General features: G+C 32.1%; 2 protein-coding genes and 1 non-coding gene across 3 annotated transcripts; 2 read left to right on the top strand and 1 right to left on the bottom strand.

The window, feature by feature from the left end:
* The first annotated feature begins 8,129 nt into the window (after nucleotides 1-8,129).
* On the top strand, nucleotides 8,130-9,476 carry LOC140879081 (protein PHYTOCHROME KINASE SUBSTRATE 1-like). Its single transcript, XM_073282724.1, has one exon. The coding sequence runs from the start codon at nucleotides 8,130-8,132 to the stop codon at nucleotides 9,474-9,476; it is 1,347 nt and encodes a 448-aa protein (XP_073138825.1).
* Nucleotides 9,477-20,821: 11,345 nt separating this feature from the next.
* LOC140880656 (sphinganine C4-monooxygenase 1-like) lies at nucleotides 20,822-24,301 on the bottom strand. Its single transcript, XM_073285285.1, has 2 exons — nucleotides 23,765-24,301; nucleotides 20,822-21,847 (listed from the first exon to the last, which is right to left on the bottom strand). The coding sequence occupies exons 1-2, from the start codon at nucleotides 23,996-23,998 to the stop codon at nucleotides 21,293-21,295; spliced, it is 789 nt and encodes a 262-aa protein (XP_073141386.1). The 5' UTR covers nucleotides 23,999-24,301; the 3' UTR covers nucleotides 20,822-21,292.
* A 116-nt stretch (nucleotides 24,302-24,417) lies between these two features.
* On the top strand, nucleotides 24,418-24,489 carry TRNAM-CAU (transfer RNA methionine (anticodon CAU)). Its single transcript has one exon. It is a non-coding gene; the product is annotated as a tRNA-Met (tRNA).
* Nucleotides 24,490-24,777: the final 288 nt, after the last annotated feature.

The following is a 24,777-nucleotide window of genomic DNA, read 5'->3' on the forward strand; positions in this document are numbered from 1 at the left end:
CAAATAAGCTCAAAACTCAAAACGCCATCACTTTGCGAGCGAAATCGTGCTCCATTTGACATGTCCATGCTTCACACGAAACCCTATTTCGTCAAGTTTCGGCTTGAACCAGGTTTGAAATTATTGAAGTTGCCCGAGTTCAACTAAAGCTCTACGAGTCCGTACATGAATATGACCCGCGAAACGCCCTGCTGACAGCGAGTTCGATCCTTTACAACCGTAGCCATGATACTCTATTTTGTAATCTTTCAGAATCCAAGAAACCATAGCCATGATACTATGTTTTGTGACCTTTCAGAATCGAAGAAAACCTCATTTATGCTGGTGCAATCTGTTGTTCCTTCAAGTACAAACAAGAAGAAAACATAGGACCAAAATGGTATCCAATTTCGGGTTCAAAAATATTAATTGTGGAGAGCACATGTGAACCTCGCATTGGCATTTGGGCTTCTGTGTTTTTTGTATTTTATTGGGCACCATGCGTTTAAATGGATGAAGGAGAATGGAGACTAATTGCACATCGCTTGTGAAAAGTATGGCTATGTTTAGTTCAGTTGGTGAGATTATTGAATGATTAATAAATGAATGATAAAATATATGATAAATAAAGATTGGTAATTTGTGTTGAAAATAATATCGTGTTTGGTTTGATTTTTAAGAATAAAATTAAGTAATGGTTTAAAATTTTTTTCCAAAAATACTCTTTACTGAATAATTAAATTAAAACCTACTTTTTTGTTTTTTCTCAAACATTTCCTCCGCGATATTACAGAAACACCTAGCCACCATTCTCGCTCATGACCGTGAAGAGCATTTTACAGAAAGCAAAAAAATTTTGGATAGAAACGAATAATGGATGTTTAACAACTCTCCCCAAAATTATAATTTCTCCGAAACGCATCATCTTCACAAACAACGTTCAAAAATTTCAAGGGCATTACGCATTTTGTCTGCATATGTGGATAGCCAACACGAAATTCCAACCTTCCATGTTAAATGTTCAAATTAATGTTGTGAAGAAAGAAAAGCCTGCGCAATGAACTTCCTCCACTTTTCTAATAAAAAAAAAAACTGCAGAGATTTCATCCCTCTAAAACCCGATGCTTGGATCTTATCGTGAGAAAAAGTTTTACATCGGATCGGAAGAGATCACTTTGGAAAGCCAACGCAAATCTTTGTCTGCAGTATATATAGAGATCGGAGGTGGTGTAAGGTCAAGAATGGTAAGGGTAGTAATGGAAAGTGGAGTAGGATAGAAAGAATGATAAATAATAATAGGGGGTGCAAGTGGTTTACTTAACCCTTCTTTATTCACCTTAGTCCTATCTAGACAACATTAAGTAGGTTTAATAAAAATTCAACCAAACAAAAGACTAACACTATAATTCACCTTGGTCTGAGTGATAATTGATTAAATCGAATAAAAAAAGTTCTAAAAAAAAAACTTATTATTTGAGTAAAACTGAATGCTAATCTATATCATATTATCTCTACTGTAATATACATAAATTAAGTGAACCATATAAGTATATATTTTTCTCTTTATAATATATCAAATTTTATTTCCCAAAATACACATTCTCCATACTGTTCATTATTATTTTTGTGAGAAGAATAAAGTAAAAACTCAAACACAAATTCAAAGTAATATGAATACAAATAAATATCATACTTAAATAAATATGTTAATTAATTATTAAAAATATTGTAACAATCATCTTTAAAATTCTTAATTTTAATACAATTTATAATTTAATTTTTTTTCATACAAAAATTACATGATATGTAAAAATATTTTTAAAAAAATTATATGCATTCATGTGCATATGATTTTGTTTATCTTTTCTACAATATCTCATAGTAACACACGAAAGTTTATTTATAGAACTATAGTTTTACCCCGTTAATTTATTACACAATTTGATATTGTAAGTTTATTAGTAATGTCCGTACTTCTTTACATCTTCTTGCAACTTGGGGGATTAAGATAATAAATTATGTGAGTACGTGAAAACTACGTACGTACAATGGTACTAATAAGCTATAAAGCTTGAGTTCCTCGTGCTAATTACTTTTTGTTGGAAAACATATATATTAATTATTTCCCAAAATACTTCTTTCCAAAACACTATTATTTTTTTAAAAAAAAATTAAAACATAGAAACTAAAAATTCAAATATTTATCTTTAATTAATTCAACAAAAAAATATTACTCTGCCATAGTTCGCCCAAAAATGTACATAAATAAATTAAATTTTTACATGCATGTGTCACATGCCAGGATTAATTACTTTGTTATAATAGGTGCAGAGCTGGATTACGGATGCAAGAATTAAACTTAGAGAGAGCTGAAACGTAATGTAATAAATTATATTTTATTACAAAAAATATAATAAATCATATATATAATATATTTAAAAATCATTTGAGAATTTTATGGATTTAGAGTAATACGAAAATAAATACGACTTGAAATATTTGTTTTTCCCCACTCTTATAATTTATCTTGATCCAATAGCGAATAATTTATCAAAATTAATAAATTAAAATTTCATTATTGAATTTGAAGTGTTGCAATTTTTAATCTCTGAATCATGAAAATCCTCACTTTTTATACATCACATAATACAACGATTATCGTATTTAAAAATTAATTTGAAACAAAAGAGATTTCGTGTGTGTACGTACCCAAGTCGTGAAATTGAATTTAATTTACAGATTACTACCAGAAAAACAGTAAGAATTTTACAATACTATTAATTATTTTGGATCTCTATATAAATAAATAAATAAATAAAAATAGAGGTGATTTTTTGGTATACCGTACTAAAAATATTGATATGAAAAAAAAATTCATATCGATATTGATAGAAAAATTTCGAAATTTTGGTATGAAAAAATTTCATATTGATACCGTGTAGATACCGAAAAAATATTTGTATATTGAAAAAATTTCGATATGATATGTCGAAAATTCGATATTTTGATCCGATATTCCAACCCTAAATCCACCGTAGCCCTAAATCTAATGTACATCCGTCCCCAAATATATAGAGGGGATGTAGAGTAACCAGTACCTTAATATCATGTTATCAGTTATATGTGGACTTATGGTCACAAAATTAATTAATTATATTGTTATCATTAAAAAGTTATTACAAAATACTATAAATTTGTTAAACATAACGTAAAAATTATTCAAATTAAATAATTACTGAAAATACTAGTATATTCTCTAGATTATTTTAAAAATACTTAATACAGAAAATATAATACCTAAAAAAAACTAATTTATAGTACACATAACCGGCACCAAGATTACATGTAATAAAATAAAAAAAATCTTAATCGGATGAGATATTTCAGCATTCATGGATTTTGGGTTTTGGTTGGTTATTTATTATTGTTTAAAATAAAATTCTGGGACCAGTTTAAATTATTAAATTAATCAGAAAATAATATATTAAATTAAACTCCTACAAGGAAATATCGGATTATACATATTAAATTAAAAAAAGACAAAAAAAATCAAGACCCAAATAAAATAATAAAAAATATTATCTCCAACCAGATCGGATTGATGGAAAGTGTGAAAATACACTTATTTTGGTCACAAGTGTAAAATTTGCCGACAAAAGGGCATGAGAAAATGGACTCACTCTCTATTATTAATGGGATTCAACATGCTATAAATTTTTTTTTTGACAGTTCTCAACATGCTATAAATTGAGGCAGACATTGGCTGTAATGCTGTTGATTTTCTGAATAAACAAATATACTCTTCACATGGTTGCAAAAGGCTTTGTGTAGTTTTCATTATGTACGTGCCAGTATTTAATCTGTAACATGGGACACACAATCAATTGCATCCACCACAAAAAAAAAAAAAAAAAAAAAACAAGCATCGTAATTTTTTTGTGTACCTCGATTTTTCTCTGACAAATGCTTCCCAATGATCAAACATTGATCGTTTTATCAAAAGTTATATATAACTGTGATAATGTGTTTTCAAATATATTTAACCATATGACAATCATTGATCTGTCGTGTTTTGATCGCTCTATTCAGTAGGAACAATTATTGCATCTCAACAAAGGGGCTACTGTTGGAGCACCCTTATGCCCCCTTTTTTAACACTATGTTGTGATTTCAAGTTCACCCAATCTTAGATATTGACTTAATTGGGTCAATTTCCTAAAAAGAACCATTCAATGATAGGAAGTAGTATCACCGTTGATGTAGCCAAAAATAGCTTGTAAATGACACGTTGATTCCGCAAAATTCGGAGTATCAACAAATCCTTATATGTTCACGGTGGAGATTTTTAGTGGGTTGCCGATGGGGCGAAGGCAACCAATGATTGCTAAAGAAAGTCAGAGGAGCCGGGAGGGTTCCCGGCGATGGCACTCTGAAGCTCAAGTCAGTGATTACTCAAGGAATAATAGTCAAGAATAGAGCGTTATAGTGCTAAAGAAAGTGTGTACCTTAATAATGAGGTGACTTGAGCTATTTATAGATATTCGAAGAGTTTCACGGGCTTGAGCATCTTATGGGCTTTTGTAGAATTCAGGGTCTGCTTGAATTAAATACATATAATATTTAAATAATTAAGCTTGAGCCTCAAAAATATTTGGAGTGGAACTTCATAATTGGGCTCAGGTCCAGTTGAATTTTTAGGTGTAACCTATCAACAGTGTATGCAACTACAATGTTAAAAATACCTAATTGAGCTCGATCTTTTATATAAATGGATTTTTATTTTTATTTTTTATTTCATGTTACACCGAGTGATTTATACTTGATGCAGTTTGGCGATGATAGTACGAGGTGGGGCAACACATCCCATGTTCAACGATTATGAGCCTATGAGGGTTATGGTCGATCGACTACTGATCATTCACGTCCGGCGAAGCATGGTCTCAAGCTGGTCTCTTTTGAAATATGGTGAAGCAAAATTATGTGAGTTTGCCCATACCAACTCTACAACACTACCAACCAATTAAAATATAAATAAGATATCTGTATAATTATTATCTCAAACGCTCACGTGGCAACAAAAATGCAGTATATTTAATGGGTTATTGTATATTTTCTTTTAAAATATACATTATATTTAACGATTATGAACGTATTAAGATGGTGAGTTTCAAGTATTCTACGACGGATTCGTGGTTCTGTCACCAATTTGCATGTAAAATCAATTGTATATATTCCTTTTATATTTAAAAAACCATTTGTATATTTATCTAATAATTATAATTATATATGTGTATCTTGACTTCATACATGCTTCTTGCTTTAAAATTTTGTACATTAAATTTTATTTTATTTTTTTGACAAAAAGTTATTAACATGTATTGGAAGAAAAGGAGGAAAATTGTATTTTTGGGAAGGAATATAAATATGTGATAATTTGATTTAGTGAGCGAAGAATTTGTTAATAAAATATCTAGGGAAAAATCGATTTTTAAGTAGAGGGAATGAAACTATATTTTTAATTCATGTCATAACGAATCAGATTGAGTCGAATCTGAAAAAATTGTAGGCTAAATTACATATATTTGAGCTCGATTCGAACTTCAAATAATTTTAAAACATTTTTTACTTGAATTTTATTCGAAAATTTTAAACATGTTTTATTGATTAAAAATAAATACTCTAAACTAAAGATTCAAAAATATTTATTTAATACATAATTATATTTATTTTCCCTTATATTATATTTATAAAATGTTAAAGTTCATGAATTATTTAACAATATATTTTAAGCTCAAATTTGACTCGCCAATAATTTAGAGCTTAATTGTTTGGGTTGGTTTGAATTCGATAAATTAAATAAGTATTAAATATTTTTTGATGCAGTACGAAAAATTCGTGATTCGGCTTTGTTCGTTTGCACCTTTTTACCGGCATATGAAGGACAAACTCATCTATAATTGGATTCTTTTTGAGTTGGAATTGAAAATTGTTACAATTGGATATTGCACTCAAGATTTCGTTCTAAATTTGGAATATGAACACGTCATCGTCTTGTATTTTTAGTTATTTTTCACTAAGCTAGAGAAGTTTGAGTACTACCACCACCAGGCGAGCTCAAATTTTTTGTAAGTTAAGATTCTTTTATTATTTTGAGTACAAAATAATGTCTAAATTACAATTTATATATCTTTATATCTATCATGATTTACCTATTTTTTTATTTAATTTATAGATTTCGAAATAATTCGAATTCTAACCGTGAAAATGCTTTTTTACAATACATATGTTAAGATTTTAAGTTAAGAAATGGATTTGGACTTGCTCAGGAAGGGTTGTCCAAGACCATATATTGAAATTTCAGTAACTCTATGCAACCGATGCAAGCAGGGGCGGAGCCAATATTGAAAAGTATCTGAGGCAGGCTCTGCCCCGTGTTAGACAATATATATGTATGAAAAGTCAGTTAAAATTGAATCGAACTTTCTAAAATCGAATTAACATTTTTTCAATAAAACGAACCGATCGAACTTTCCTATGAAGACCAAAAAAATCAAACAAAAATAATCTATTATTTTGATCAGTAACCAAATTAAACTATATTCTCGATCTTTTAGAATTTTTTTAAAAAATAAAGTTTTACTTCAAAAATTTTAGTTAAAAACTGAATTCTATAAATTTAAATTATTTATTAAAAACTATATTTTCAAGTTTAGTTTTATTGTCCAATAAAATTTTATAAGAAAATTTAACAATATTCAATTTTTTTAATAAATATAGGTATGTTCAATAAATAAAACTAATATGTTAATTAAAATTCGAAACCAAAGCGACCTAACCAATATTTTTAAAATTTAAAGCTGAACTTTTGAATAAACTGAACCGATTTTTCAGATGAATTCAACTTGGTAGGTTATTTCGATTGAAATTGATATTTTCTGCTCACCCTAAACTGTAATTGATGTTTGCCTCTGATATATCGATATATATGTTCTTTCAGTTTAAAAATAACTTTTAAAATTTTATTTCTTCATTTCCTGAAATAACTAACTAGAAAACTTTAATCATTCCAAAAATTTACTACAAACTGTCATTTTTCAAATGTCATAATTATTGAATTTTCAGTTATTTCAACTAGAAAATTTGCAATACAAGCTCTATAATAATTGTAAAGTCAATAATTCTCAAATATTTCAATTTTTAACCAATTGATTATTTTTCCTAAATATCGCAACAATAATATTTAGGGTAAAAGTACAAACTTCAAAATTCATTTGTATCCTAAATCAATATTATCGCAACTAAATATTCGATAAAAATTTTAGAGTTTTCGAATTTATCTCAAAATCGCATAATTTCAAAACCTACGACAGTAATCAACCAAAAAAATGTAATAGAGTTTTATATTTTTAATTTATTTTACATGGGGCTGAACATTTAAAATTTTAAACTAATAATTTTTATTTTTTTAAAAAAAATGTGTGGGGCTAGAGCCCACCCTAGCCCAAGAGTGGCTCTCCCCCTGTTTTCATACAAGACTTATCTTAACAATCTAATCTAACATTTTTTTTACATAAATATACAACTTTCAATTATGAATTTTCTATCGTATCCCTCATTTTCTTCATATTATATGTTAATAAAAAAACTTTTATTTTCTTCTTGGTTAGTTCACCATTAATTTAAATATTACCTAAAATTAATAATTACCAATGTGCAACACACGTGCATTCTTCATATTATATATATATATATATATATATATATATATATATATATATGCACAGTATACACACACCAATCACCTATATTGTGATATTGTCTATTTCTTGATTTATATTTGTTCATTTAACATTTTTCTTGAAAAAACAATATCCATGAGTTTGGATTTTCTTTAACTTCATCCTAGACCCCATGCATCAAATTACAAGGCCCCTCTCCATTTATTCAGCCTCCCCTTCTGACCCTGTTTCTACTTAACTTCTCTTCCTAATCGATCAAGAACTCAGACCAAACCTCAACTTGTCTTTCAAACCTTATATTTCACAAATATCTGCAAATTTTTTCTAATTTTTATTCCATTCCTTCTGCCAATTTTCTTACAACTAGATAGCATCTCCTCTGTTCATTGTTTCTTGCACCAGTTCACAAGAATGGCAATGCCTGTAATATCTTTGACTCTATCCAACAACAGCAATGCCAGAAGGGATGCTTCCTTCTCCTCGTACTTGAATGAAAACGAGGAAAGCTTCGTGCTTAGTTTATCAGGACGAAAGAAGACGGAAGACAAAGAAATCGATGTATTCGATGCCCATAAATACTTCAACGAAGGGACGAATCAAACCTGTAAAATCGTGAAGAATCTGAAAAACTTTCCCTATGTTGATCAGGGAAGGAAAGATGACCCGTTCGAATTTCTTTCGGTGAAAACTCGACGCTGGACGTCTTCCCGGAGCGTACGTTCGGAGTCGAGTTGTAAATCAAGCTGCAATAGTCGGAGCAGGCTGATGCATGGTACTGTTTCAAGAAACCAGCAGCCTGGAAAGATGAACAAGAGGATTACTTTTCTGGATGTTATTAGTTGTTCTTGCATTGGCAAGGATTCCAATGATATCCACGATTATGTGGCGGAAAATTGGAAATCGGGTCCGGGAGATAAATCCAGGGATTTGGGAGGTAAGAACTCGGAATCAGGGCACAATTGTGTGAAATCCGATGAGCCTGGATTGAGGTTGAACTCAGATAACCATTTCAGCTTCCCTGTTTTCAGTCCGAATTACGAAGAAGATGGTAATAACAAGAGGAAATCCCTGGAAGTGTTCGGTTCCCCGGAACTCGATGACAGGATATACTCCAGGGGCCTGGAGAAAAAATTCAACATGTTTGCATGGAACGCGGTTTCTCCAGGGAGAGCGGTGAACCAGATCAAAATCCCTCCGATTTCCGGGGGAATAGACTTTGATGAAACTCGTGGTGAAAGTGACAGTGACGCGAGTTCGGAGACGTTTGAAACCGAGAGCATGCCCAAAAACAGGGGCCTCTCTCTTTCCAGGCAGGGATCGGATTCCCTGTCGGGCCGAAACTACTACGCGCCAAGCGAAGCGAGCGCCGAGTGGAGCGTGATCACCGCGAGTGCGGCGGACTTCTCCGCCCTGTCGGATTCCGATGATGCGGAATCCACCGCGAGTGCGGCTCGTAAACCCGGAAAGAAAGTGAAAAATTCGTCGTCTACGAACGCCGAAAGTCCGAAAGTTGGATCCATTTTCCTGTCGGGGTGTAAGAATCAGAAAGCTGTGAGAGTGGCTGGAAATGTGCATAAACCTGATACAAAGGCACATTTTCCCAGTGCGAGAGGATTCCAAAAACATCCAGTTTCGAGATTTAGTGGGGAGAATAAGGTGATGGGTTCCAGTGCCAAAATCAGGAAGCCATCGTTTGAAGGGCAAAAGCTAAGTCGATCACGATCCGGAGGTGCAAAAAATCTTTTATACATTATGTAAAATGTTTATATTTGTTTATGCTGTTTGTTTAACCAATTGTTATCATATTAATGATGATTTAATGATGATAAAATTGCATATTTTGGTTTATGTATATTTTGTTGCTTCGAGATTTTGGGTACTTTTACATTTTAAAAATTATGATTTATGACTATCGTATTTCTATCCCTTTAATTTAGTCACCGTTTGCTGACGCGCACGGTGCCATATTGTTGCATTTTAGAGTAAATGTCTAAGAGTACAAAAAATTGAAAGATGCTTATTTGAAAAAAAAATAAATAAAATTGAAAGATACATTACTCATACAAACATATTTGGTTATGAGTTAGATTATGAAAATCGCAAAGAATCAAATAAACGAGACAAAAACTACAATTTCCTCGTAAATATATAATCTTTGGCAAAAAATGATCATATGGTGTCATATATCAATTTTGTGAGACTGATATGTTATTTGACTAGATTTATGAAAAGTTGTTTATTTTTATGCTAAAAATAATACTTTTAATTGAAAATATGGGTCGGATCGACTAATCTCATCATGGATATAGATATGTGAAACGTCTAACTAGAGATATACTCCTAATTTTCTAACAACGTCTATATATGGCTTATCATATATAGGCTAGTTACAATTTTAAATTGTCGGTTCCAATTCTTGATGAAAAGTTCAATGGAATCAGAAATATATTATATCGGTTGAACACGTCCGGTTCCTATGCCATTATGATTTTGTTGTGTATAACTCGTTTGAGTCAATGTTTAGTTTTTCTGGATTTTGATGATCAAGAAAAATATAAGAATGCAATTTCTAGGTTATTAAGCAACCAAACCAATTAAATTTAATTATCTAATAATTAATCTTATTATAAAATATTATTGCTATTACATATTTACATTTTCTACCGACAATGGCATTCAGTTTATGTACTAAGATAAGTTGTCTACATATACTAGCTAGTACGATTTTGATTACGACTTTAACTTAGGACAAATTGAAGAAGACATTTGGCACCTTCTATGCTACAATGGATGTTATTCATTTCAATTTCTTCGGTTGTTCGCTCGAACATCACATGAAAACCACATGTTTTTTTTTCTTTTCTTAATTTTAGAAAACATAGACATCGTAGCGTACTCCAAGTTTTTGTTTCATTTAATTAAATGATTTAGAACTGATTTTGTGCAAATAGTACTAGCATCAATCAACAAACTAAATTTTACTAGAAATTCATGATGCAACATATGCGGAGTTTCAATTATGATTATGTATATTTGATCGTTTGGAAGAACCAATAATTGAGATCATTAGAGAAAACGTTGCTTGTTTGTTCCATCGGCTGATATTCAACATTGTAGGCGTAATGCTCACTAATGCCAATGCAATGGCTCGCGAACTTGCCCAACCTATAGTTAAAAATAATTTGAGTAGTATCATTTGAAGTTAAGAATGAGATAAATAATGTAAAGATAAGTAACATATTGTAATAAAAAGTAAATAAGAAATGATAGTTAATATAGTATTTGATTTGATTGATAGATTATAATATGTTTGATTTGATTGATTAAATTTTATATAAAAATAGTAAATTACCATTTTGACATTTTAATAATTAATAAAATATGGATATTATTATTTATAAAGGGTAATGTAGTAATTTAAAATTAATGATTTGATTGATGTAGGATAAATAATTAATGAGTTGATTGATGTAAGATATATAATTAATTGATGGATAAATAATATGACAAAAAGAACGTGAGATGAGATAAGATAAGTTATACATAAATTAATAATATTGCAAAACAAACCGTACCCTAGGGTATGAACCTTGACTATTTTATAATTTATATTAAAAAGGCTTTACAAGATTTTTTTTTCCCTGCTCTAATGACCTAAATAGAAATGCAAAATAAATTATCTAAGGTTGTGCTTGGATAAAAGGATTTTAAATCCATGAGTTTTAAATATATTTAAATGTATTTTTGTTGTATATAGAAGTAGCAACATAAAATAATATTTATACCCAATAATTTTGGAAAATTAAAATAAAAACATACATGTGGATTAATAAGAATTTACATTTTTCAGTAAAATTCGTAATATAAATTTTACAAATACAATAAAATAAGATTTTATATAAACAGAGACAAAATTATGACTCGTAATTTAATCACAAAATTGATCAATAAAGAAAATATATTATTATTTATTCATCCTTATTTTACATCATATAAAATTAGTTTAATAGTCCTCATTGGCCAACAGGAGCATAGGCGAGTTGATATTTGGTAAGGCCTGAGGTGATGTGAGAAAAAATTCTTCAGTGTTGCGGGTTCGATCCTCGTGTGGAACATATTCTCTGCTGAAATATTGTGGGGTATGCTTTTGGGGGTTGACCATGTTGCTCCCTCCCTCAGGTCTCTGCCGCTCGTGCACATCAATCGATTTAACCCCGCATGAGCCAATGAGCTTTTGACTCATGTGGGATGAGGTCCCTTTTGGGTCAACCGTTTTATAAAAATAGTCCTGATTGATCCACGTATAATGACTTCTCACTACGTAAACATAATCTAAAAACAAAAACCGAACTTCTGAATATATAGACCAAATTAAACTAAAGTACTAGTTTTCCAAAATTCGATTATATAAAACCGATATTTTAAGAAATTTTATTTTTAAAACTGTAAATAGTATTCCATATAAATTCGTGTGTACTCTTTTGCTTATATATTGGTCGCATCTTTTTGTAAAAATTGAATATTGTAGAAGATCGGAGCAGCTCATGTTCTTGCAGCCTTTGGCCTGTCGTCCAAGGGGGAGAGTTTACAGATTTTTGTCCTATATTTCTCAGCTCCTTTCTATAACATGCTTCTGTGAAAGTTATAAATAATATGTTCTTTATATACAATATACACACATATATAAATATACATACATACATGTATATATATATATATATAAATAAATAAAGAAAAGCATAAAAAAATGTCACATATCTTAAAATAATAATTTTTACCATAACACACGGTACAGGCACTCAAGGAGTGTAGCAACATTCAGTCTAACAGTGAATGAGTAATTCTATGTTACATTGAGAGTTTTCATTCGATGATTTTTTCATGAGAAATGAACGGACCAATATCTGACTTGAAAACAAATATATGAACGTCTCGTGTAAATACATAGAGAGAGTTTCTCCCACGTAGAATAGAAACCCACAGCGAGAGCTTAAATTTGCAGTACTGTAGCTGTAGATATATATGTATGAATCCATCCGACCTTATTATTAATGAAAGGGACCCCTCCGCACAACAGGACACAACGCCTCATGGCATGAGACCAGCAACACATCACTGTACATTTTCACTGTTTGAACACAAAATTTAATAAACTATATATGCACAATATAAGGAACATAATAATTACAATGTCTCAAAAAAAAAAAAAGTTTGACAAGATACTCGATCTATCAATAATTTATTTATTTTACTCCATCCCATCAATTATGATAATTAAATAAATTTTTAAAAAGAAGATAATTAACTAATTAGAATAGTGCAGCAGTTTAGTTCGTGAAGAGCCGTGGGTAGGGTCGGGTTAGAGTATAGAGATAGCATTTGCATGGAAAAATGATACAAAAAAATGGTGAAAATGTGGAGGTCGTGTCGACCGAGCGGGTTGGAAATAGTTACTGATAAGTGATAACTGATAACTATATGGAAAAGAATTGAAGAAATAATTAGAAGGTTTCTAAAGATGAGATTCACATCAAATAAGTTAAAATTGGTTTGTGTGGAAATTAAACTTTAAGGGAAATTTCTAAGTTTCCAACTTTGAATGATGTGGAATAATTAGGACTGTGATACTGTACCAAAATATCGAATTATTGGGATATCGTACCGAAATTTTTTCGATATACAGACATTTTTTTTGTATATCAAATTTTTTTTTCGGTATGTGTACGGTATCAATATGAATTTTTTCATACCAAAATTTCAGAATTTCGGTATCGGTACTGATATGAATTTTTTTCATACTGATATTTTTGGTACGGTATACCAAAAACTCACCTTCAGATGTGATATTTAATCGCCGAAGATGTATATGACATTTAAAATGAAAGACTTACGTGAATTTGCTATATTTTTATGGATTTTCATAAAATCTAATATATTTGCAAATAGAATTTCATGGACTCGTGAGAATTATAAATCATTATGTTATCTACACATATATAATGATTTAGTATTTCGGATGATTCTATGCTACATCGGGTGAGATACACTTCTTTTATGTTTTTTATTAAGATGTTCGCGTGAACATCTTGCTGAAAAAAAATCATGTGAACCCCGCCTGTATTTTTTTTGTCATTTAGCATGATATTTTTTTGTCATTTAGGGAGATATTCGCACGAACATCTCAAAATAATTAGGAGTGTTCATCCGGTGTAGCATAGAATCACCCGTAAACGAATTTCCGTTTCAGCGGCGATATACAGAAATTGACTGCTATTGTGTACACAGCTTAAGAAATCCGATGCTTGACGAACCAATCTAAAGACTGCAAACTACATCATGGGTTCCAAAGATTCAACTAGAAAATGGATGCAAACAAAGGAGTAAGTCATGCATGTCAGCAAATAATTCAGTGAACATGAACTTAATATATATGGCAGAAACATACATCAGTAAATGGATAAAAATTAAAAGGGAGAGTTATGGCGGATGGTCCCATAGGGAATTGAGCTACATGGCTCCATGGTCGTGATATTGTTTGAGATTATCGATATATGCCATATTCAAGTCCATTTTCAACTAGTTCATCGGGATACTATTCATAACGAAAATATGCAACAAATTAGTATACAAGATCACACACATATATGATATATGTATAATGTATATATGTACAAAACTACGAGACGATATCATGGACCAGTTATGTGAGACGGGTCTGCTTTCGATCCGACTAATGAAAAATATTATTCTATAACAAAAAATATTATTGTCATTGTATATATGAGTAGAGTCGACACGTCTCATGGATATATACCTATGAGACCGTCTCGCAAGATTTAGATATGATGATGATTATTTATTTTTATTTTAATACTCTTTTTATATACATAACTAGTTAAAATATTAATAATTACAATAATTTGATTTAAAATAAAATATTAGAAAATTTAAGAACTTGGATGAGTTGATCAAATATGTCACAACTTACTAATGTATTGAAGTACGTGTTGTGTGCTTGTATAATTTTTTTATAATTAATTTGATTTATATTCAAATAAGAGTAATATCATGGTTGTAAAAAATATCGATGGACTAAACTGTAATTTGAAATATTAAAAAAAAAAACAAAAGTGTAATATCTATATCACATCAGAACAATTTTGATAAAACAAAAGATGAAGTCTAAGAGACATATTCTTTATATAGATAAATATAAACAATAATGGATAAATGATTAGATATTGTTTGAGATAACTTTGCTGATAGGAGGTTAAAAGATGCAGATTTTAGAGTATATATAAGACAATATCTAATAATTTATTTATTATTTTTGTGATACATTAAAAGTTGCATGTGCTAAAAGAGAAATTTTTTCGAATTGAAGTTGCTAAAAACTTATCTCCGATCAATCACGTTACAAAGAACTTGACTATTTTGTCCATGAAGAAAAAAAATATGGAGAAAATTGATTATGTAAACTTATCAATACTTAGACTTCTTAAACTGTTAGTTAGACCATATTCAAATAGACACGTGAATTTAATATTTTGTTGGGATGTTCCTAGCTTTATTAATATTTGCTTACAACATGCTCTTTTTGAGGATATATTTTGTCTATCCATTTTATTGTGTACTTTCATATCGATGAAAAAATATGTGAATAGTATGGATTTTAAGGGCATAATTTTTTGTGCGCATCTCAAGCTTAACACAATGATATTAGGATTTTAACCTGTGTCATAATTATAGTTTGCTTCTTGTACATATCGGTGAATTTTTCGGACCACACACTCCAACCGCAATTATTGAAATTAGGATTTTTTTTTTTCAGAATAAATTAGGATTTCATTATTTACTAGATGTTCACTTGCAAGATTCAAATACGCTCAACTTAAAGAGAATTTTATTTATTTATTTATTTTTGAAAGAGATATTTAGAAAGCTTATTCAAAATTTGAATACAATGGGGGGACAACTTGAAAATCAATTATTGAAGTGGATCGATTTAATTAAATCCCAAGATTTAATTTGTCTGCTTACTCCGTTTTGTCTTTAAACAAGACAAAGCTTATTGTCTACCAGTGGACCTTTACCTCATTAATTATTTTTTATTTTTGACGTATCATTAATTATTTTTTTTAAAAAAAATCATTTATTGGGTTATATTTAATTTTTACGGGCAAACTTAATTATTATCGGTGATCGGCATATGCACGAGTTGCGTCTGTTATGCATTTTTTGTTTTTTGACAAAGCAATATCGAGAACTTATACAACAATTTTCCAATTTAGATTCGCGGGAGAAAATGTTTTTCCCTTCCTATAAGGCTATTGGTTTGTCCGTGTTGTTTGTTAGTATTTGCATTGATTTAGTTGCAATATGAGGATTATTTGGTGTCACATTGGAATATCAAGTAGATTTTTACAATATATATTACATATTTTAACATTATTAATTAGAGCAGATAAAAATTTTTCAATAACCGTCCGAACTGATCGCACCGCATTGAACCGTTTTTTTTTTTTCATTTTTTAATAAATAACCGCAGTTTTTTTTAAAATATGAAACCACACCGCCTCCATGGTGTGGTTATTTATTTATTTCTTTATTTTTCCAAAAATCGCCCGTACCGCACCGACTTACCTTATATAGTTACTTTAAATAATGTTATTAACGACCCCTAAATATATAATATATTCTTTGTTTCTAACTTGCACTTTGTCATTTTCTCTCGTAGCATTCCTTCTATTTTTTCTATTTTTTCTTTCTTAACACAACAAATATTTTTCAAACTTATTTTATAATCAAGATTAAAAATGAAACTTAAAAGCATCTTATTGATATTTTTTAACTTTATTTTTTATGTTATCTATTTTATCTAATTATGTTTTGTACTATTTATGGTTATATTATCTTTAAATATGTTATTTATTATTTTTTTCAATTATTATTTTAAATAATTTGAGAATTTTTTTTTCATTCTACTTATCATTAAAAAAAATCATAAATCAACCACAACCGCTAAAAAACACAAAACCAATTTTATATGTATAATCGCAATTTAAAAAAAATAAAATAAAATATAATCAAAAAGGACAATTTGGTTTAATTTTTTTAAAAAAAAAAACACAAAATCGCACCGTGATCACTCCTATTATTAATCATGTTGTCGAAATTCACACGTACTCCTGCCCACAAATTCTTGACTTCTGACAAATATATGACTAGACCTGGCCAAGGACCGGGTTGGGCCCGGACCCGGCCCGTGGTCAACTGGCCGGTTAACCGGGTCAACGGGCCCGACCTAGAACCGGGACCAGACCGGCCACTAGGCGGTCCGGTCCCGGTTTTCCCTTAGGAAAACCGCCCTTAGGAAAACCGGCAACCCGGCGGGTTGGACCCGCCGGGTTGAACGGGTCCGACCCGCCGGGTTGGACACGTGACGTCCATCAGGGCGCCAGATGATCCAACGGCCACGATTTTGTGGCCGTTGAAACCCGCCCGACCCGGCGGGTCGGCCCGCCGGACCCACCGGGTCAACCGGAAATTTTTTTTTTAAAACCTATTTGTTATCTATAAATACCCTCAACCTCCTTTTATTTTGTTTACACAATTGTCTCTTCATTCTCTCTATTCTTAATTCCTTTTAATTTCTTGAATTATCAAAAATATCAAGTTTCGATTATTGGTTTATTGTCAATTGTTGATTTATTTTCATATTTATACAATTACAAATGTTCGGAGCGGGATCAAGTCGTAGGGGTGACAAAGGAAAAGGAAAGGAAAAGAGCATCATACCACCCGAGGTCGAGTATCCTCAATTCAATGTCGATGGATTTGATCTTGAATATTCCAATGATGAAATTCAAGAAATTCGACAAGAGGCGCAACAAAGACAACAAGTTGAACAACCACCACCACCACCACGTCATCATGCAAGTCAAGAAAGTATGAACGATCCGGCGGCCTCTCAAAGTCAAACTCGAGCGGTGCCTCGCCCGACATCCGATATCTTCACCAAACACTTCGACAAGGTGACGCTTTCCTCCGGTGATTTGCAAGCCAAAAGCAAATATTGTTCAAAATGTTACAAATTTAAACAAGGAGGTGGTTATGGAACTTTGACGCGGCATATCGAGAAAAATCATCCGGTGGAAATTGGTATTGATCGTGGTCAAACTCAAATTCCGGCATTCTCTTCTCAATCGGGTAATGAATCTCAACTATTTAAGTATAACGAAGCTAGATTTAGAGAAGAAACGGCTAAATTTTGTGCGGTTGAACAACTTTCTTTTAGTTTTAGCGATAAATTATCTTTTGAAAATTGGCTTTCTACAAGTGCAAATCCTTCTATTAGACGTATTCCAAGAAATAGTCTCAAACGCACAATGAAAAAGTTAGTCGTTGATCAAAAGAAAAAATTAATTAAGGAATTTTATAGTTTGAATAATAAAGTTTCTTTGTGTTCTAATATTTGGAGTGATCATTGACAAAGTTGTTCATATATGGGTATTACATGTCATTGGATTGATAATAATTGGAACATTCAAAAAAGGTTGCTTGCATATAGATGTTTCAACGAATCACACACGACACAAAATATTTCGCAGCTTATATTTGTTATTTTAGAAGAATATGGTCTAACTACCAAAGTTTTTTCAATGTCTTTTGATAATGTTAGTGCAAATACTTCTAGTATTAGTGAGCTTATTGAAATATGTAAACCATCACTAGGTGAAAAAAATTTCATATTAGATGCACATGTCATATTTTAAATTTATGTGTTCAAGATGAGCTAAAAAATTTAGGCACACATATTCAACCAATTAGAAACGCTATTCATTATTTATGGACGCACCCCCAAGTTATGAAGCAATGGGAAAAATTTTGTAGAGTAAATGGTATGAAGTCTAAGCGGTTTGCACGAGACGTTCCAACTTGTTGGAATTCAACATATAAATTGTTATTATCCTCTTTTGAATATAAAGATTTATTATGTACATTTTTTCATCAATTTGTTCAAGCTCGTGATATTTATTTGTTTCAAATCAATGAAACATATGCACTAGTATTTGTGAAATTTTAAAAGTTTTTAAGGATGCTAGTGACCAATTATCCGGTGTTTATTACTCTACTTCGCATTTAGCTTTAACACATTGTTGCAACATTGCTTGTATTTTTCATGAACATGTTAATTCTAATGATAGTGTTTTATCTCAATGTATTCTCGTCATGAAAGCAAAATGGGAAAAATATTTTTTGCTCATTCCTGAAATTTTTTTATATGCTTTTGTTTTAGATCCTAGACTTAAATTAGATGGCTTAAGCGACATGTTAAACATTATATTATGAATCTTTGAAGCCTATTGCGGAAACGATTCCTTCTATCTCATTGTTTTTGTTTAATATTAAAACTCATTTACTTGATATTTATAATGAATATAACATCAAATATGGTGGACAAATTGTTTCACATGAAACACAATCCACAGCAACAAGTAATGTTACTTCTAAACTTACTAAAGCACAACTTTTATTAAGGGAACGGACGAAACGTCCACGAGGATCCTCAAGTTCCAGTCAGGAACTTGAGAATTATTTTACCACTACTTTTGATTTTAGTGACAGATGAGGAAAACTTCGACATTTTGAGATGGTGGTCGCAAAAAACACAAATATATCCAATTTTGGCTATAATGGCAAAAGAAATTCTAGCTTGTCCGATTTCAACAGTTGCAGTGGAGCAAACATTTAGTATTGGAGGAAATACATTGGACGAGAGACGTTCTAGCTTAAGGCCGGAAAATTTGGAAGCCCAATGTTTGCTCAATGATTGGTCAAACGTCGCTACTCGAACACAACATATTCAAAGTGATGAAGAAGACCAAGATGATACCGAAGGAACATCCGGAACTACGACGGGAGAAAATGCGAATGAAGTAAAATAAAATGTAATACATTTGTAATTTTAAGTCATAAGATATTAAGATATTGAAATTCTAATATATTGTTTATTTAATAAATGTAATAAATTTTTATTATGAAGATATGAAATATTTGATTGAGATTATTTAATAAATATGTCTTATTAAAAATCTGTTTAAAAATTTAAAAAAAATTAAATTTCGAAGGTGTCTGCAAAATTTTTTTTTTTTTTAAATAGCACGGGTTAGCCCGGACCCTGAACCGACGGTTAACCGGACCCAGACCGAAACCGCCGGTTCACCGATCCGGACCGGAACCGGTCATTGGCGGGCCGGATAAGGGTTGGTTAAAAGCCAACCCGGACCCGGACCGTGGCCAGGTCTACATATGACGTTGCGCAAGATTATATCTCAACTCATTGCAATTGCACTTAAAAACAATTTCATTCTAACGAGGAATAACATCCAAACAAACATAAAAAATTAAAGTTTCGATGAAATTCAATTCGCTGTTCGCGATCGTAACGCTAAGATCATACACTTCCACGATCCGAGTTGTATACCGTAACATTCGTATTCCATGGAAAACATCCAAACATTAGAATACTGGCTCAAGATCTATGTAACCAACATACTGCTAGGAAAATATCAGAAGGGTACCAAAGTGTGAGAGAAGAGGCACCAACACAGATATTTTGCTGTAAATGCTCATCAATACAACTGCAGCCAATTCTGAAGCAGAATTAAACCTGAAAAGAAGTTCGAAGAAGACAATCACCTGTTCGCAGCCCCACTGAATTAAACCAGGACAAGGGTCCATTCGACATTAATCCAAGTCTTTTTCTACCAAGAAGAAGCATAGGATTAAACAATGGATTTTTTTTTTAAAGGAAAGCACAATATATTAACCGAGGGATATGTTCCGCAATGGATTTGAAATGACATTCATCTCGTTTTTATTTGAATCCATCTCAATTGCGGATGGGTCGATGCTACCCTCAGGGTAGCACCACCAAGCTGATCTGGGCTGATCAAATCATTTGATCTGCAAACTAATCTGATCCGTCCAGATCAGTTTTTGGGTACTACCCTGAGGGTAGCACGTATTGAACCCTCAATTGCCAAGGGTCGGTTTGAAATTCACCAAATATAAAATATAAAATCATCAAAACATTCAAATGGATTTGAAATACATGCTTTCAAACACCTCAGTTCAAATACAACCTTAGATGTTTCATCTTACATTAGTAACTCCATATCAAGTAAAGGACCAATATGGGAAACATTTTCTCATTGGACTTTGATCTGCTATAGACTCTGAAATAGGTAGCCTTACGTTTGAAAAAACCGTATCGAAACTATAGCCACATTCAATATTCAAATTGAAGTTTACAAGGAGCAAACTAGAGTTCGAGTTCAACAGACGAGATCATTGTGTAGCGCGGAGTCAAGCTGTCTCCAAGAAAAGCTTCCACCTCGATCATTTATTTCAAACATTTCAACGGAAAAGAGGCGGAATATAATACATCAGATGTTGTGTAAGACGTAGAGATATGCACAAATCATAAAACACCAAATCATCGAATATGGTAAAAATGAGACAAAAACCTATACCGATACACACTAGTGTCTGGCAGTGGATTATCTTCATTAGTTTTCCTTGCCAACTTTTACAGGCTGAGCTTCAAAACCCCCAGAAGATCTCTCCACGAGTGAATAAGGCATGTAAGTGCCGAGAATCCTATCCCACGTGACAAAGAATGGCTGTGAAAAGTTATACTTGTTGCCATATAGTTGATGGTGAATGTCATGATAGGCTGAGTTGTTTCTAAAGAAAATGTGGAATAGATTTCCGGGTAGCCATAGCCCACAGTGATCATCAACTGTTTTGATGGTAGCAAAGGAAAAGAAGAAGATGGAAGCTCGAGGAGACATGCCTGAGACCAGGAACGATAAAGCTCCACCGATTGTGTCAAGAAGAAGGCCCTCCACAGGGTGATTGTACAAAGCTCCAAAAGCATACGGGACAACAAGCCGGTGATGCTGAGAATGGATATGCCGATACAAGAATTTGTTGTGGTGCATGTAACGGTGCATGAAATATTGCCAGGTATCTAATACCACCATAGCGACAAAAAACTGTCGGGCAAGAACAATGAGTGACGCATGTTGAGCTTGTGCATCTTCGTTGTCACTTCCAGTAACCTACAAATACAGTTGCTATTTTAGAAATATCAAGGAAAGAATTACACGTGTAGTTGAGCTAGAAAAGCTCATATTTTAAAACATGGAACATAACTGGAAATTATTATTGCTTCAAAAGTTCAGATATGGAAAATTCAAGACATCCCAAAAACATTTCCTGGCAGGAACACTGTCCGGTATGTGTCTAAATATACAAAGCCCCAGAGAGACCAGCTCAGTTAAATAAAGAAATAGTCATGCTTCAGATGCATTTCATCCATTTAATCGCTCAAAATATTTCGAACTGTTCTTTTACCGAAACATTTACAATGGAATCCACTATGTAGCTTAACTATTGCACCACAGTGTTAATGCAACTGTTATGTAAAGCGCCCAGGTTAAAATCAATTTGGACACAATCTATCACTCTTTTCTTTTCTTTTTTTTGAAAAAAAAATCTATCACTCTTTTCAACGCCAGTACACATGATCAAAGATATTTATATGTACTCAGTCTATTTACTAGACTGACGTATGGAACTACTTTTTTCCCTAACATCTTCTCATGGTCGAAGAAAATGATATTTTTAAACTAGCAACATATGGATTTGATCTCCTGCAAAATTAAAAATGTTACGAGAAAGTGAACCCAACTCTTCAGGTGAAACTAAATGATATCTGTTTAGGGCTGCGGAGAACTATCAGGGAGCAAAAGTACAATAGTAGCACATTAACATGCGCCTCCAAATTCTCAACGTTCAATAAAACAAAGCAGCCAGTCATGGTATGGCAAATTTTTTCATGTCATACCCTATTTGATCCCCACATAAGGAAGTCATATATATAGGAATGAGAACATCTATGTCCTAAATGGACACAGTCTAATTGATGGACCCTTAAAACAACCGTACAGTACACTACAAATTCTACAAAAAATGGGGAAATTTGAAGGTTCTGAGTCTTTATGAAAGAAGCAACCAAAAACGAAAGAATTCAATTACCATCACTCGTCTATTCAATAGAATAGGAATGCATTTATACTTAGTTTCATTTAAAATTCCTATATTTGGATGTAAACGAAACAGAAAGAATATGGAAAGGTACTTTTTATCAATATGGCTCTAATCCCAGAGCTTTCAGACCTGCTGGTCAGTCTCCTCCTAATGAATGACATTAGGATTTAGCACGTTCCAAATTTTATAAAAGATTGGCAGACAGGGAGTTCTCAAAAACCTCATTTTCCACCATCTAAGATGTCAACGGCAAAATCTGAGAACTAAGATAAAAAACCTCGTTTTCCGATGTCAACGGCAAAATACGAGAACTAAGATATTTATCTAAGCTCCATGGTCCATAATGCCTAGTAAATACAATAAGATTTGGATAACACTTGACAGCTGAAACCTAAATTACATATGTGGATAGCAAATAACAAAGGTTTGTTTTAGCACTGACATCAAATAAGACAGGACGGACATTAAAATAGTGGACTACAACGAAACACAAACATAAAACTGTGGAAAAAATTTCTTAATGTATGGGAAGTCTCCAGGCATCAAAATTCCCGTATTGATTTAGTCTTTGAGGAATCAAGAAAAAAACAATCTATAATGCTAATTTTTTCAGGGCAAACTCATCCAACACGTACAAACAAGGATGCAAAATTAGGTATTTCCAAAAAAAGGAAATACATCCATTCTTCAAGCACACACACACAAGGACCACTTTATAAAACATAGAACCACCAGAATAAGAGTTCTTTTGGATCATAAACAGTTAAATCTCAACAAACGATCAATACAATATATAGCTGTTAATCAATACTTGGTCTAAACTATACTTATTAAATCCCAGATAAATTTCTACATGCTCGGAACTCACTGTATCCATGCATCAACAAAATACTTGAACAAAATCAAGAAAATAAAGAACAACTCACGGCAAAGAGAATGGTGGCCACAACTGCCTGAACAGCCTGCTGAAGAAGGACGCCTTTGAACACATCTTTCTTGGAGGCCAAATTCTTCTCATCTTCATCTTTCCTCGTGTGCAGCCTGTAATTATCGAGGAATCCTAGCATAATATATATTCCTGAATAAACCCAGTACACAATTATCGGTACAAACGTGCCCAATATCTCATCCGAAACGTCCCAACCCTTCATTATCTCCATACCCAATTCTTCCCCTCGAAAAATTCTACCTTCCCGGGAGAGATTACAAGTGGGATTTCGATAAAAACACAAGAGTGCCGGATTATGATGGATTCGCCTCTTATCTATATTCGAGGACAAGAAAACAAAAACAAACAGATAATCAGAAAAAGAACCCTAGATCCAGACACAGCCTGGATCGAGTGATTGGGATGAAATGGGTTTCGCTAGAAAAAGTGAGAATCGAAACGGGATTTCAATTACGACGATTGATTCTTGAATTTTTAAAGAGAAAAAAAGAAGTCTTTGTCCTCGAGAAGGTTCAAAATTATTGGACTTGGTTCTTTTAGCTTTATTTACTCGAAAGATAGGCGCCGGCTTAATAGACTATGAAAATAATAATATTATATATATTAATGTTACGTGATATATTGCAACAAATCAAAGTGGCGCAGCGGAAGCGTGGTGGGCCCATAACCCACAGGTCCCAGGATCGAAACCTGGCTTTGATATTTAGAAGCAGGCTTCCACAAACACCACTATTTTTTTTGTCTACATTTTTTTAATTTCAGTATGATCCGACCCGAAATCTCAATCGGATCCAATCACTAATTGTTTGATTTGATTTTTTTAATTTCAGCATGATCCGACCGACCCAACCCGAAATCTCGGATCCAATCACTAATCGTTTGATTTGATTTTTTTAAAAGAAAAAGATTTTTTTTAAATTTCAGCATGATCCGACCCAAAATCTCAGTCGGATCCAATCACTAATTGTTTGATTTGATTTTTTTTTTAAG

The sequence above is a fragment of the Henckelia pumila genome, chromosome 2 (genome assembly GCF_033568475.1).
Source record: "Henckelia pumila isolate YLH828 chromosome 2, ASM3356847v2, whole genome shotgun sequence".
NCBI classification, from domain to species: Eukaryota; Viridiplantae; Streptophyta; class Magnoliopsida; order Lamiales; family Gesneriaceae; genus Henckelia; species Henckelia pumila.